Source organism: Loxodonta africana, chromosome 20, assembly GCF_030014295.1.
Source record: "Loxodonta africana isolate mLoxAfr1 chromosome 20, mLoxAfr1.hap2, whole genome shotgun sequence".
Lineage (NCBI taxonomy): Eukaryota > Metazoa > Chordata > Mammalia > Proboscidea > Elephantidae > Loxodonta > Loxodonta africana.
This window is the reverse complement of record NC_087361.1, coordinates 33800879-33816871: the sequence shown is the minus strand read 5'-3', so window position 1 is coordinate 33816871 and position 15993 is coordinate 33800879. Positions and strand designations below refer to the sequence as shown.

The window sequence follows — 15993 nt, the reverse complement described above, 5'->3', positions numbered from 1 at the left end:
TACTTGGGTAAAAAATATACATATATATGTGTATATATATATATAAATATGTATATTTATATAGACACATACATACACACATATTTATAGTTGAAATATATTTTAAAGTAACTAGGTCTATAACCAATAAGCCCTATTTGTGGTACTGTTACTTGACTGGAATTAATATGTGGTAGAAACCACTATAAAATAAAAATACCTTAGAACATGTTTATTAAAATAATTCTATATTGGATATGTATCATAATGAATACTTTAGATCACATATTAAAAGAGTTATGTAAACATATTAAAATAGGGAAAACTAGTACCTTTTCTGATACCCGCGTAAGTACTAGTAAGTCCGTTCCTCTTCTTCCGGTGTCGATAAAGCCAGATGCTAAAGACCATAAGGATGATCCAACAGGCCGCCCCGATACCTGCTATGAAGGCCGGCTGCTTCACAACATCTGAAATCTGCTGAGCGAGGCTGACTTGATCCTCAGGTGATACAGGGTTTCCATGAGAATCTGAAAAGCCATTTTCTGATCAATTTGAGTTTAAAACTTAATGTCATAAGGTGAGTATACTTGTATGATATAAAGTCATTGTTATTATTTTGATAATTTTTAGACAAAGATTTGTTTTTCATTCTTCCGCATCCACCATCATTAATTAAGATGGCACGTGAGATTGTCAGCAAAATTATATTCATTTCATTCTCTTCATTTTAATTCAAAACAAATAAAACATAGTGATTTTAGGACACTCCACTTTAAAACGGAGCCCTGGTGGCACAGCGTTTAAAGCAATTGACTGTTAACCAAAAGGTCAGCAGTTCAAAACCACCAGAAGCTCCATGGTAAAAAAAAGATGTGGCAGTCTGTTCCTGTGGAGGTTTACAACCTCAGAAACCCTATGGGTCACTATGACTCGGAATCAACTCAACAGCAGTGGGTTTTTGGGGTTTTATACTTAAAAGCAAAAGCAATGGCATGTGATTTCTGTTTTTACTCCAGAAAACTCTATAGGTCACTGCTTAAGTTTCATAGGACAGGGCTGAGATAAATACAAAAAAAATAACGTTAGAAAACAAAATGCTTTTAATGCAAAAATATAAATAAGGGGCACCTAATAATTTGGAGTCCCTGGGTAATACAAATGGTTAATGCAGTCAGCTTCTAACCAAAAGGTTGAAGGTTCGAGTCCACCCAGGCACCTTGGAAGAAAGGCCTGGTGATGTACTTCCAAAAATCAGCCATTGAAAACCCTGTAGAGCAGAGTTCTACTCTGACACACATGGTGTTGCCATGGGTTGGAGCTAAGTCGACAGCAATTAGTTTTAATAAGTATTTACAGGCAAGATAGAAGCTTTTATAGACTTCATCAATAACCCTCAAATATGTGCTCAAAATAACGGAAGAAAAATATTATTTACTTCATAAGGTAGATATTGAAGAGATGTATACGTATGCCCCTATATGAATAATGTGGGAAACCTACTAAGATATTCATTCTTTAGGTCCACCATTACATCAAGTCACACAGAGAAGTCTGCAAAATCTTTGTAGAAAACTGGTGGCTGTTGCTATGTGCTCAAACCAACATCCTACTTTGTTGGCACTGACGGCTGCCAACCCTGAGGATGCCCAGTGGGCAGAATTCCCATTTCTGTCTGCAGTTTTAATGTTCTTCCCCCACAACATCTGGTGAAACAAGAAGGTGTTTGCCCATTTCATTAGGATTGGCACAATCTGACAGTTGTTAAATCATTTGACTCTGAAGTTATTCTGTTAATATAACCTGTTTTAAAATAAAAACATTTGTTCCAGTCCAAAAATATATTTTTTCAGAAAAATAATTAGTATAACTTATTATACATGAATAACGTGTTTTTAAAAGAAAAAAAAAAAATCCTACACCAAAAAAAAAAAAAAACCCAAACCCATTTCACTCAAGTCAATTCCAATTCATAGCAACCCTATAGGACAGAGTAGAGCTGTCCAAAAGGGTTTCCAAGGCTATGATCTTTATGGAAGCAGACTGCCACATCCTTCCCCTATGGAGCTGCTGGTGGGTCTGAACTGCCCATTTTCTGGTTAGCAGCTGAGCACTTAACCACTGTGCCACCATTATTTTATTTTGTTTTTCTTATTAAATGATATTAAATCCTAATAAGACAGCTAGCTGGAAAAAAACAAGTAGTGTTCAATGCTTAAACCTACCTAAGGAAAACAACACCCCTTTCAACGTAAAATGGTTAAATTGCTACTCATGGGTGTGTGTGTGTGTCTGTCCGTCTGTCTGTCTTACTTGGTTTTTTCTTGAACAGAATTCCAAACTTCATTCTATGGAGAGGCAAGGTTAAAAAGCCTCTTTTCACAGGCAGTCACCTGCCTTCAAAGGTTCATTGACTTGGAAGTTTTATTTCATGTTCCAGACTCTTTTATCTCTGGTTATCCTAAGAGCACTCCGCCCTCTAAAAGTTCACCAAGCAGACCTATTCTTTTCTTCCAAATACGCCCTTTGTATCTGCTAGGTTTATAGATTTCATGGGTATTTGTGCAAGGTTAAGTTGGGTAGCTTCAGATTTTATGGAGACAGCCAAAAGAGGTTCCATGCAAGCGACCAGATGGGCTTAACAGAATAAAGTGTGGTGTGACCAATGAATTAAAACGGCCACTCTATTTCTCAGTCTTTGTCTCTTTGCAGCTGAGGCTATATTATGATATGGAAAACTGGAACACATTCATAATTTAAAGAAAACCACTTTGACCCTCAAATCCCATGTTTTTAACCTTAAGTAAATAAAATTATAGATCGTTCTTTTCCAATTCCTCTTCTAAAAATTAGGACTGAAAGTCATGTTATAAAAACAGGTCAATGACATCAACAGTACATAGGGTTATCATAGTGTAACTTAAAATTTCAATTTTAATAACTTGATACTAGTATTTCACAAAAAGGGACAGGGATTTGACTATCAACTATTTCCGCTACATTTCCCTCCTTCCATATTCTATGTAACACTGTAACAGGTGCATCAAGCAATTTATTCTCCACAGTTTTGTGTATTGCTTGAAACTTCACAATGAATGTACTTCCATTTCTGAACCAGAAATATATCATGGAGCTATTTTTTGCTTAAAAATTGAAGTAAACATGAAAGATAATCTAAATATCAAATTCTGGCCCATGGTTGTGGCAGATACTCAAGCTCTCCACTAAAGGTTTCAGTGGACCTCTCATAGCCTAGGCTTATGGTTGGGAGGTAGTTCCCTAGTTGGTGACTTCATTCATCTATTTAGAATACAGGACTGAGTTCTCAGTAGGAGTGATGTGTACCATTTCCAGGCATGTACCATTAAACCTTCCCACACACCACACCACATGTTTTCCTCTCCTTTTTACTGGCCAGGGTAGGTGGACCTTGGAAGCCGCGTGTTGAGGAGGCAAAGCCTCCTCAGGTCATGACCCTCAATGTCTACATGCAACAGAGTCCTGCTCTACAACCACTGGACTTTATGTGGATTTCACTGGGTTAAGCCACAGAAATTCTCCCAAGTGTATCTTTCAGAGCAATTAGCATTGTCTTAACAATGGAACCTTGATAACAGTTTTCAAAAGGAATGTAAAGTTCTTTATGTACAGCAACAAAATTCACCCAAAGCCAAATGTTTCTTTTGTTGTGAAATACTTTCTAGAATGTGTCATCAAGATTACCTACAAAAAAAAAAAAAAAAAATACTATGTACTTACCGTGAAGTATAAAGACCCATATACCTGATTCTTCTCCATAACATACCAGTTGACACAGAACATTACTAATGCTTAACTTCTTATGTGGAACACACAGACAGCAAGTAGACTAGATGAAATTCTCAACATCATAATTCACATTTTACATGTTGCCTCTTTCTTAATATCTGACCCCCCCCCACACACACTTTTCAGCTAAAATGGCATTTTGTTGTTGTTTCTGTTACTGTTTTAGATTTTACAAAAAATCACCCACGAGTATTTATTTTATGCTCATGCTCTACTGCCCATAGTGAATTGTGGTAATGAGGGCATCCCTGTTGCTTTTTCCTTTTTCTTTTTAATTTATCTAACCATTTTTGAAGCACAAATTATATTTAACTTTCCAAGTAATTCGCATGTACCATATTTCAATGCTCTCTGATATTTCAATCTACCTTTTGTTATAAAAATCAATTACAATTTTAAATAGACACATTCCATGAGGGTGCAGACTGCATCATTCTTTTTTGGTGATGCATCTTTGATGCTCAAGAAATAGTATTCGTTGAATAAATACTATAGGAAAAAAAATTCAATAAAATAGGATTAGGTTGACAGTGAATGCTGATAGCTTTTTGCTTGAAATATTTACAGTGTGTGCATTGATAGGTTAATGTTTGTTGTTGTAAAGCTAACACCATCACTGTTGTAGCGCTCATGCCATATTCCACGTTCTATTCAGCTGCAAACAGTGGCTCAGTGATGTACAAAAAAGAAAAGCAGAACAAAGGGTACAGTGACAGGCTGTCAACATGGTCTGCATTGACACTCACCTAACTGGATGAACTGTGGCTCGCTCTTCACCCCAGGCCCAGCTCCTGTGCTGGCTGCCACTTCCACACTATATCGGATCCCTGGAACCAGAGACGGAATGACCACAGAAAAGGTGGAACCATCCACCGACTTGTTTATATGGTATCGGGTTTCATTGCCCAGACACCAAACCTGTAAGAAGAAGATAAGTAACGTTAAGCTGATAAGTTATCTAAATTCTTACGAAGATCATCATCATACTGGAGTTTTAAACCTAGACCTATCATGAACCTACCACAGGAAGTTTCAAAAGCCATTTCACCCTAGGATCTAGTTCTGAGGAGACTTTTCCACCCAAACCTAGCGTTAGTAATAGCATCATGACTTCTTTATACTTTAAAAGAAAAAAAAAAAATTGTGGTACATACATATATTTCAAAATATTTGTCATTTCAACATTCTTCATTATGTTTATGCTGTTCAACTATCACCACTACCCATTTCCAAATTTTTCTATCACCCTTAACAGGAGCTCGGTGTCCCCTCTCTCTTCTCCCCTGTCTACTAATAAACTTTGGTCTCTATACTTTCAAAGATTTTATCAAGTAAGACAGTCTATGGCACACATGCAAATTTTTATCTTGAAGTTCATGGTTTTCATCAGACCATATCATTCGTTTATTTTAACACTGAAATTACTTGCCAGAGTAAAAAAGGACCTCGAAGAGAGCTGTGTGTATACAAATAAGGTATAATAACTTTTCCGTTCATCATTCAACATTTGCATTCCCACTATGGGCTTGGCATGATGCTAAATTACCAGGTTTTAGAACACAAAGATGATGAAGGACCTCACAGTCTATTAAGTTACTTTGATAGATCTCTGGATAAAAGTACAGGCACTCTCACCACCCTATCGCCTTTTACATCAGAACTGAGAAGCAGTTGATTTAAAGGGACCGAGAGCATCTGAATATTCTAAAATATCTTGCCATAAATATGGTTAATAAAAATAAAACTGAACACAAAGAATAAGAATTCATCCTAGGATTTTATTCAGCCTCTGGTATGTTGAACTATTATAAACGAGAAAAAGTTAACACTCTGATCCTATCTTAAAATGGGAATAGGAATTAGTCTTCAATAACATACATGGGATCATAAAGAATAACCACATGTAGTTGACTTAAAAGGAGGATATTCTTCTAATAAGAAAATTGCCACACACCTCATTAACTTTGATAATGATATTTTTGATAGGAAGCTGTTTTCAGGAAATTACAATGTGTCAACTACACTACAATCCTTATTTTAAATTTCACCAGATCATTATTTAATCATAAAGTGATCTTTTGCAGTGGTCAAGGACTTGGAAATGCTGCATGAGAGTATTCTGACTCAGTTTCCATAAGGAAATGACTCATAGAGTAGTAAAGCATGCCCCACATTCTTCATGATATCCTCAAGCAATATGTAGGATGAGCTTCAAGGAGGCTACTGTCTAAACACTAATAGGAAATAAGATTTAGAATAAATCTAAGAAATACCAGTGTGCTCCATCACTTGGGCAATAACCTTTCATTTTTTTTCTTTGAAAGCTAATATAATTTCCATATAGCATCAATGCCTCACACCAGCAAATGGTCAGACTCTAAACTAGGACCTGGCCATCTGGAAATAAAGATTCCTTTGTAAATTTTCCCCCCAATTACATTACGCAGCTGAACTGGAGCCACAAACTGATTTTGTATCAGTCAATCAGGTTCTGAAAGGCATTTGATTATTTTAAATTGACCATGAAGTTAAGTGAAATCCACTCTTTCACATTTCTTCAGGAAAGAAATGAGTTTTGACTCTTAGGGGAAAACGCCTACATTACACAATTTTGCTTGAGAGCTGAGACATCACCTCCTTTTAAATCCTTAAAAATCTTCTATAACGGTCTTATTTTTCTGGATTGAACCATAGCATCCTGTCCCTTCCCAGTATTGAAATAACCTCGACACTCATGAGAAAGCACTTAAAAGGTGTAAAGATTTTTACCTTCTTAATTGCTCAGTTACGCTACAGAATACAATGTGAAATACCTTAAAACACCCAACTGTGCATCTATGACATTATTTAAGTGCTTTCTAAAAAAAACATGGAGTCTTTTTAAAGTATACACATATTTCATAAAAAAAATGTTCAGTTCATTAAAAAAATCATTTAGAAATTAAATATATAATACTAAGCTCAGTATATCTGGTTACTGTACAAATTAATTTGTGCAAAAAAAAATCCGTAGTCTTTATTTGGGTTTTAACCAAAAGGTCGATGGTTTGAACCCACCAGCTGGTCTGTGGGAGAAAGATGTGGCAGTCAGCTTCTGTAAAGATTGCAGCCTTGGAAACCCTGTGGGGCACATCTACTCCGTCCTATAGAGTCACTACGAATTGAAATCAACTTGATGGCAAGCGGTTTGGGTTTTGGTTGGTTAACCAGTGGTGCACAACACAATCACCCGGAAAGATTTATCAAAATATATATGCCAGGGCCCCTTGTCAGGTCTACTTATTCCAAATCTCACGGGGCGATGGCCAGGCATCTATACCTTGAAAACATTTCCAGAAGTGATTCTGATATTAGCATGTAATTAACTAACAATCACTAAACTCCACTATAGAAAGTAGATGTGCCCACCTTTCCAATATCAGTTTTATATCAATACAGTTTAAATTATTCACATAAAGGAAATCATCTATTAATTATCATAATTTAGAAAAATATCGAGGCATCATGACTATATAAGGCAGTGCCTAGAGAGGAATATGGTTTGCTGTTAAATTTCTTTGAGAACATAGCATGCTTACATAAAGATAGAACAAAAATACACATAAGATATATTTTTCTTCTGAGGTTTTCCTGATTCAAATGCATCAATTACTTATTCATCACAGCTCTTAAAGAGTGCTATAATACAGATTAATCGACAAAGAGTACAGCCAAATACATCCTTCTGACTAAATCTTAAGTCCCTAACTTAGTCTTGCTGTACCTTGGCGTGAGTGTAAATATTTGTTCAAGGTGAACCTATCTATATAAGACTCTATATAGTCACTGAACAGTGTCGGTAATTTCACAGGTAAAATAATTATTCTGACTTACTTAATTAAATCACTTGACAATGCATTATATGTTTTAAAAGCATCGTAGGGATATACAGTAATTTGTAACCTAATTTCTCCATAGGTGTGAAATTTTGTTTAAATACTAAAATAAGGTTTATTTTTCAAAAAATACAAATTTGCTTACATATTAAAATAATTTTCCCAACTTAAGCCTAAAATTCTAAAAGTCCAAAGAAATAAAAAAAAGAAAGAAAGAAAGCAAACTAAATTTAATAGAATGTGACTCACAGCCAATTCCACAGGGCAAACCAGTCATACAAAATACGTGTACGCTGTATTTAAGGCACATAAGGATTTTCAATTTGAATTTACATTTACTTGTGCAAAATTAGATGACTGTATATATTTTGTGACCACAAAGATTCTCCCTTTAAAATTAATTTGTTCAAAATGAACTTTCTAGCAAAATATTCGTCTACAGTCACTAAACAGGAAGAAGTAGGTTTTTTTTTTTATTGTGGTAAAATATGTATCATAAAAAATTCTGCTGTTTCAACGAGTCCTAAGTGTACAATTCAGTGACATTAATTACATTCACTGTACTATGCAACTGCCCCAATATTCATTTCCAAAAGGAGAAAGTATTTTAAAAGTAATTTTATATGTTGCTATGGTAACCAGCAGATGGCGCCAAGGAACCACAAACAATTTAATCAGGTTTGTTTTCTTTTTTGTTTCTTCATCAGCAAATCACTATGCATGCACTACCTTGTACTCTTGGACCATTCCATTTTGAGTGTCTTCTGGAGGTGGCTGCCAAGTAACAAGAATTGCAGTCCCATTTCCATCATTCTTTGACACCGTTACACTTTGGGGTGGGGCACTGGGTGCTATGAAATTGTTCAAAAAATGTAGATTATTATTTGTGTTAGAGAACATTGAAAGCAGGTACTTAACACTGAAAGTTAATTATAGCCATAAAGATATAAAAATGTGCATGTTTTAAACATGTATCTCATTCAAGTCTGAACAGTCCCAACTACTAAAGTTTCTTCTCAATATTGCTGCCTCATTGCTGTCAGTTATCCAAACTAAAGTTATAAGGATGATCTCCACAAAATATGCCAGGAAAAGTCCTATTTTTCCTAACCTGTAACCTCAGTCTCATATTCTCCATAAAAATGTTCGAAAGTGTGAAGATGAACGCCAACCATTCATGACAGTAGCCATGCCATATCTTTTAAAAATCAAAATGATACAGATATTTGAAGAGAAATTGTTTTTTTGAGACTGCAGTTATAACATGTAACTTTTTATATTTATATGAATATTAATTTTTAATTTCCAGTTATCAAATGATCAACCATCCTAGGTTGCTCAGAACTGGGAAATATCCAGGGACATGGGACTATGAATGCTAAATCTGCTTAAAAAGTTCTGGGCAAACCAAGACAAGTCATTCCCCTTATTTACAAATCTATTAATCTAAAAAATTCAACAAATGATTGGAAAATAATGAATGGAAAGGCAAGCAAATTTTCAACAATTCCATCTTTAAATGTGAATCTTAGTTCCTAAAAGAACAAATCTGTCTTGGAAGAAGTATAACCAGAATGCTCCTTAGAAGCAAGGACGGCGAGATGTCTCACATACTTTGGACATGTTGTCAGGAGGGATCAGTCCTTAGAGAAGGACATCATGCTTGGTAAGATAGAGGGTCAGTGAAAAAGCGGAAGACCCTCAATGAGATGGACTAACACAGTGGCTGCAACAATGGACTCAAGTATAGCAATAATTGTGAAGACGGCAAAGGATCAGGCAGTGTTTTGTTCTGTTGTGCATAGGGTCGCTATGAGTCAGAACTGACTCGACAGCACCTAACAAAATCAAAAGTCACATATATCCTATATAAGTTACTAAGTGATGTAATGATCATATTTGCACATTTTCACATAGGGTGCTTTTAAAGCAAGTCAAGTGTTACAACATGTCACTTTTTAGTAATTTTTCTAATTAAGCAGATCTCTTATCAAAATATAATGCTCGCTATATGTCAGTTAATAATTCATGTCAATATTAACAGTATAAATATACTGCAATGCACAGGAATCACACACTTCATTATACTTGCCTTCTTCCAGGGTTTTGGCAAACTTAATTTCACTGTCTGCTCCCTGAAATTCATTAAAGAAAGGGCGGGCCTTAATTTCATAATTGACTCCCTTTCTGAGTTCAGGGATAACCACACTATTTTTGGTTGGGGTCCTCACATCAAAAACCAGCCACTCCGATTCACCATGGCTGGCTCCAGATGGCCGATAGAGGATTTTATAGCCTTGAATATACTGAGACTGTTGGTCTACCTATTAAAATGACAAAAATACAATCATTCACAATATATTCGTACTGCTTCATTGGAAAACAAATATGAGAAAGTGCAAAAAACTTCTATCTGGCTTCACCCTACATTCTCTCAGTTCATATAAAGAAGAATGTTAAAAAAAAAAAGATACTATCTTTTATAAGGTGTTTACTATTTTCAGCTTAATATATAATATCGTATGATAGTTAATCTTTATGCTTCATGTAGAAATATGAAGCATCATAGCAATTCAGTGACATTATCTAGGGACATCAAATCAGGGGATGGGGAATAACATGTATTTTACTACTTTCTGATTGTAAAAGCCTGTTGAATACTATTTAGAAATATATCTAAGTTTTTACAAATTCACGTGATAATGACCTTATCACAGTTATATGTTCATAGTAAACGGTGTTGTTGTAAATACTTTGTGTTATTCACACCAAGACAGAGTTCAGTAATGAAGCATAATAGAAAATATCCACAACACTGAAAGGTCTCTATTTAAAGCCAGTTCACAGCTACTGTAACAATGCTTATATTATAAAGCTTCTATCACTGGTGTAGAAGTGGGCAACAGAGTGTTAAATTTATAAATATATATAAAGAAGCCCTGGTGGCAGAACCGTTAAGCACTCAGCTGCTAAATGAAATCTGCTTCTGTAAATATTACAGCCCAGGAAACCCAGTGGAGCAGCTCTGTACGTGGTGTCACTATGAGTAAGAGTCCACTCGACAGTAACCAACAACCACAACAAATATATATAATACATACTAAATATATTATTATATTTTTATATATAATACGGAGACCTGGTGGCACAGTGGTTAAGTGCTATGGCTGCTAACCAAAAGGTAGGCAGAGTGAATCCACTAGTCACTCCTTGGAAACCCTACGGGGCAGGTCTACTCTGTCCTATGGGGTCGCAATGAGTCGGAATCCACTTGGCAGCAATAGGTTTAGGTTTTTGTTTTTTTTTTTTGTATTAAATATATTTTTATATATAACCCACATATATGTTAACTTACATATCTTTTAAGGAACTCACAGATGTCACCTGATTATTAAAACAGAGGTCAACTATTATAACAACGCAACTCACTGTCCAGTGCACTTCAATTGAAGAGGAGGAAAGAATGGTAGGATTGTGGAGGTGCAGGACAACATTTCCCAGCTCTCTCTGGACCTGCTTGTGATCCACTCCCTGACTTGTTGGTGGGACATCTGCAACAATTCAAGAAGGCTGTGTCAGGTACTACACTATGCTACTGCCTTGAATGAAAGCATGGTTAAACAATCTCTTCACCCACAGCAACTCTCTGAAAAAGAATTATTGGGGTAATGAAGCCAAACTGTGACACAGAATAAAACAGGAAAAACTTAACCTTTTTATTAGGATCAGGAGAGTAGGGGCACGCAGAGAGAGCAAGAGAGCAAGAGGGGGGCACACGGAAAGCAAAAGAGGACAGCAGGCAAGGATAACAATGGCAAGCAGCGGCACTCAATGGCTCCTCCTACCAGGAGCCTTGGTGGCACAGTGGTTAAGAGCTCAGCTGCTAACCAAAAGGTCGGCAGTTGGAATCCACCAGCTCCTCCCTGGAAACCCTATGGGGCGGTTCTACTCTGTCCTGTACGGTCGCTATGAGTCAGCATCAACTCCAGGACAACCGGTTTGGATTCTTCTTGGTTACCATGAAGTGATTATTTTCTTGCTAAGAATGAGGTACCTTGTGTAATCCTCTTTAGGTTTGTTTTAACCTTCTGTGGTGAACTGAACTATACCAGAAAGAAACAATCCAGAAATCACAGTCAGGCTGGATGGACAATGAAAAGAATGAAGACATAAGAGTGAAAAGCAAGCCCCAAAAGTAGTCATACACCTTTACATCTTATAATATGAACCTGGATATCTTCCCAACTAATGTTTCAGTTAGTGGCTACTATGGGCGATAGGATAAAGACGCCACTAAAAAATAAAATAACACAGACTAGATCCATGAGAACCGAGTACTTTATATCTACTTAACTGATGATGGTGTTGTTTAGTGAGCGAACTACAGTAAAGATGGTTTAATAAAGAATTCATACTCTCAAGAACTCCAACATTTTAGAGACCTAGAATACATTAAGAATCAAACCGCAACGAGCATGAATTTGCACTGCACTTTTTCCCCCCCAACAAGGAATTTTGTTAAACCTATAGGGTCGCTATGAGTCAGGATCAACTTGATGGCAACAGGTTTGGTTTTTTGTTTGTTCGTTTGTTTTCTAAATTAAAGCTTGTAGTCAACAAAAATTGCCAGTATCTGTCTGGGGTCTTAAATGCTAGCAAGTGGCCATCTAAGATGCATCAATTGGTCTCAACCTACCTACAGCAAAGGAGAATGAAGAACATCAAAGACAGAAGGAAAATACGAGCCCAAGAGACAGAAAGAGCCACATAAGCCACAGACTCGATCCACCTGAGACCGGAAGAACTAGATGGTACCCAGCTACCACCAATGGCTGCCCTGACAGGGAACACAACAGAGATGATGTGTTCCTGATGGAGCAGAGAAAAGTGGGATACAGACCTCAAATTCTAGTAAAAAGACCAGACTTAATGGTCTGACTGAGCCGGGAAGGATCCCAGAGTTATAGCCCCCGGACTCTCTGTTAGCCCAAAACTAAAACCATTCCCAAAGCCAACTCTTCAGACAAAGATTAGACTGGACTATTAGACATAAAATGATACTGGTGAGGATTGTGCTTCTTAGCTCAAGTAGACACATGAGACTATGTGGGCAACTCCTGTCTGGAGGAGAGATGAGAAGGCAGAGGGGGACAGGAGTTGGTTGAATGGACATAGGAAATACAGGGTGGAGAGAAGGAGTGTGCTGTCACATTGTAGGCAGAGCAACTAGGGTCACATAACAAAGTGTGTCTAAGTTTTTGTATAAGAAACTTACTTGAAGTGTAAACTTTCACTTAAAGCACAATAAAAAAAGTAATAATTTAAGAATTACAGCAAAGAACATATTTGTATAAAATGGGCTTCATTAAAAGAGAAAATAACATAATTGTTCTTAAATAAAATTAAGGAAAAAATTGCCAGTATCCAAAGAGGTTTTCTAAACACAGATGTTTTGCTTTGTTTACAGTAAAGGGGATACAGAGTGAGGAAGAGAAGGAAACAATTATTAGAGTCCAGAATTCTTCCCAGAGTCTAGTAAATTGCCAGATATTGTCTTGATTATTCATCAACTCACAAACAACCAGGATGAGAATTTTAGTTTTCTGAATGATTAAACATCTTCAAAGAACTGGCTTTGGATAGAAAGTAAAAGCATAAATACTAAAAACGAGGTTGGTGAATATGTGATGGAGTCCAGGGAAAGCAAGCAAATGGGAGAGACGACAGATGAAGGGTGCTATTAAAGACTGTTAGATATTGTAGCTTTGAATGTATATATATACAATCTCTAAATTAAGCTTATAAATAAGAAAAAATTAAGATAATCCTGGCTTATATTTTATTATACCTTAGAAATAACTTTGGCTAATAGTTGTCCTAGAGATACCTATTATCACAGCCTACACACAAAAAGCAACTGATGGTCATCTTGCCATCTCATCTGTCTCTTAGGCATAATTTCTTTCCCTACTGGTCTCAATTGCTCCTATGTCTTCAACTACCATCTATTTCTAGCTTAATTGTAAAGTCACTGGAATAAGACAGAATTGGGTATGCATCCCAGTTCTGCAACTTAAGAACCATGTGATATTCAGAAGATTTTTTAACTTTCTATTATTGTTTTCTCATCTATCGAATGGCAATGCCAATGGCTGTAACTCCTGAAAACTGCTATGAGAATTATGTTCTGGTAAGGTATATGACGCTGAACAGGTTTCAGCAGAACTTCCAGACTAAGACAGACTAGGAAGAAAGGCCTGGAGATTGACTTACAAAAACCCAGCCAATGAAAACTTGGTGGATCAGAACAGTCCCATCCCATTGTGCATTGGGTCACCATGAGTTTGGGGCTCACTAGATGGCAGCTAACAACAACCACCACAAACTCATATAAAGTGCTTTTTTTGAGGCAGAGACTGTGTCTTAATCTCTGTGAACTTGCAATACCTTGCAGAGTGCCATACATATAGAATGTGCTTAGTCATCATTGGTGGAAACACAACCATTCTATTAGCTGCTAAACAAGTTCTCTCATGTTACACTCTAATCCTCAGAGAACCTTCTGCCTTTCAGGAAGTATCTTCAAACACAGATACCGCCATCTTTAAGGATTTCTGCCACAATTAGCACCTCTATCCCTAATTTCTCTGGTTGAGATAAAACTGCCAGCCAATCTCTTCAGAAAAATTGCTAGATTCTCCTGCCTATTATAAACATTTTGGCAATAGAATTCTAGAATATTATTTTAGAAAATTTCACATCAGAGCGAAAATGAAAACATGTCTAATAATGTAATATTGAGAAATTTATGAGTTGATATTTTTCTTTTTCTTTTTGCTCGCCTCCTCCTGAAAGAAATGTATTATAACATAAAGTTGCTTTCCCGAGTCCAGATTTAGACTTGAAAGAAACCTCAAATACTATCCTGTTTCCCCACTATTGGAACTCCTTGCACACGATCTCGGAGGAGAGATTATCCAGGCCCCATTTCATTATTTACTTAAGTGGCACAGTGGTTAAGAGCTCAGGCTGCTAACCCAATGGTCAGCAGTTCAAATCTACCAGCAGCTCCTTGGAAACCCTATGGGGCAGTTCTATTCTGTCCTATAGGGTCACTATGAGTCAGAATTGACTCAAGCGTTAATGGGTTTGATTTGTTTGGGTTGTAATGCACGTATTCTATACATTTTGTATCTGTGCATATATTAAAAAAAAAAAATAAGGCTCAAGGGCACAGCTCAGACGTGATATGTGAGTTAGGAATAGTAGTGAAGGTAGCAGTTAACTACCACCATCCAGGCAATGACACCACCGCTGCTACTTGCCAACCACTCATCTGACCTTCCTTGTATTACCAAATCTTGTCCTTGGCATCTTAATTACTCTGTGATAAGCTCTAATTCCAGTGGTGGCTTAGATTAGCAGTTGGAATACACCAGTGGCTCCAAGAGAGAAAATACGTATCAATCTGCTCCCATAAAGATTACAGCCTAGGAAAGAAACCCTCTGGGGTGATTCAACTCTGTCCTATAGGGTTGCTATGAGTTGGAATTGACTTGATGGCACACAACAACTCCTGTTTTGGGAACCTGGGCCTTGAGTCTGTTCACCTGAAACATTTGATCCCACTTTATTCATTGGAATTTCCAGTTGGGGAAGACTCTTGTGCAACCCAGTTTCAGAAATAGTTTTAGACATATGTCTGCTCCCCTTACGAAGTTATTTCCAACAAGCCTTTCCCTGTTTCTTCCCCTTACTGATTCTGCATTATTTTACCCTCCCATTGGATTTTTCCCAGGTTCTTTCCCAAGTTCCTCCTATGGCCAATTGTAGCTGGACCCCCAGCTGGGCTTCACAGTGTTTCAAAAGCAGTCCAAGACTTAGACAAGGAAGCTTGCCTCCATGTTCCTTCTACCCATTGGTCCTGCGCTATTGCCTGAAGTTAAAATAAGCATACCTCTTCCATACCATAGTCGTTTACATTTGTGAGAGAATATGTCAAGGCTACTCTAATTATTTACTGGGCTAAAACATGCAGGATCCTTGAACTTCCTTTCCTACGATGTGATTTTAGCCTTTCATTTAGTCCCACCAACTATCCTCATTGAATTCCTCCAGGCTTCTTAAAAGTCTTACAGTCTATCTGAATACATAGTGCTCAAAACAGAACACATTCATGATCTGACCAGTTTAAAGATGGATGGGGGGGGTTACTTGATCCAGACATAATTCTGCTAATGCCAGCTCAGACTACATTTGTTCTTTTGGCAAATACATCACTCAGTTGGCACAGATAGGTGTTTTAATTGAC

The 15993-nt window shown here is 36.9% G+C and overlaps 1 protein-coding gene across 1 annotated transcript in view; it reads right to left on the bottom strand.

The window, feature by feature from the left end:
- Window positions 1–15993, bottom strand: part of ROBO1 (roundabout guidance receptor 1) — a 434889-nt gene that overhangs the window by 57033 nt on the left and 361863 nt on the right. Inside the window, exons 14-18 of the mRNA XM_003410186.4 lie at window positions 11112–11233; window positions 9775–10006; window positions 8412–8533; window positions 4554–4725; window positions 312–509 (exon numbers count right to left, since the gene is read on the bottom strand). Of these exons, the coding sequence (XP_003410234.1) occupies window positions 312–509; window positions 4554–4725; window positions 8412–8533; window positions 9775–10006; window positions 11112–11233 (846 nt within the window). The remainder of the gene's footprint in view (window positions 1–311; window positions 510–4553; window positions 4726–8411; window positions 8534–9774; window positions 10007–11111; window positions 11234–15993) is intronic.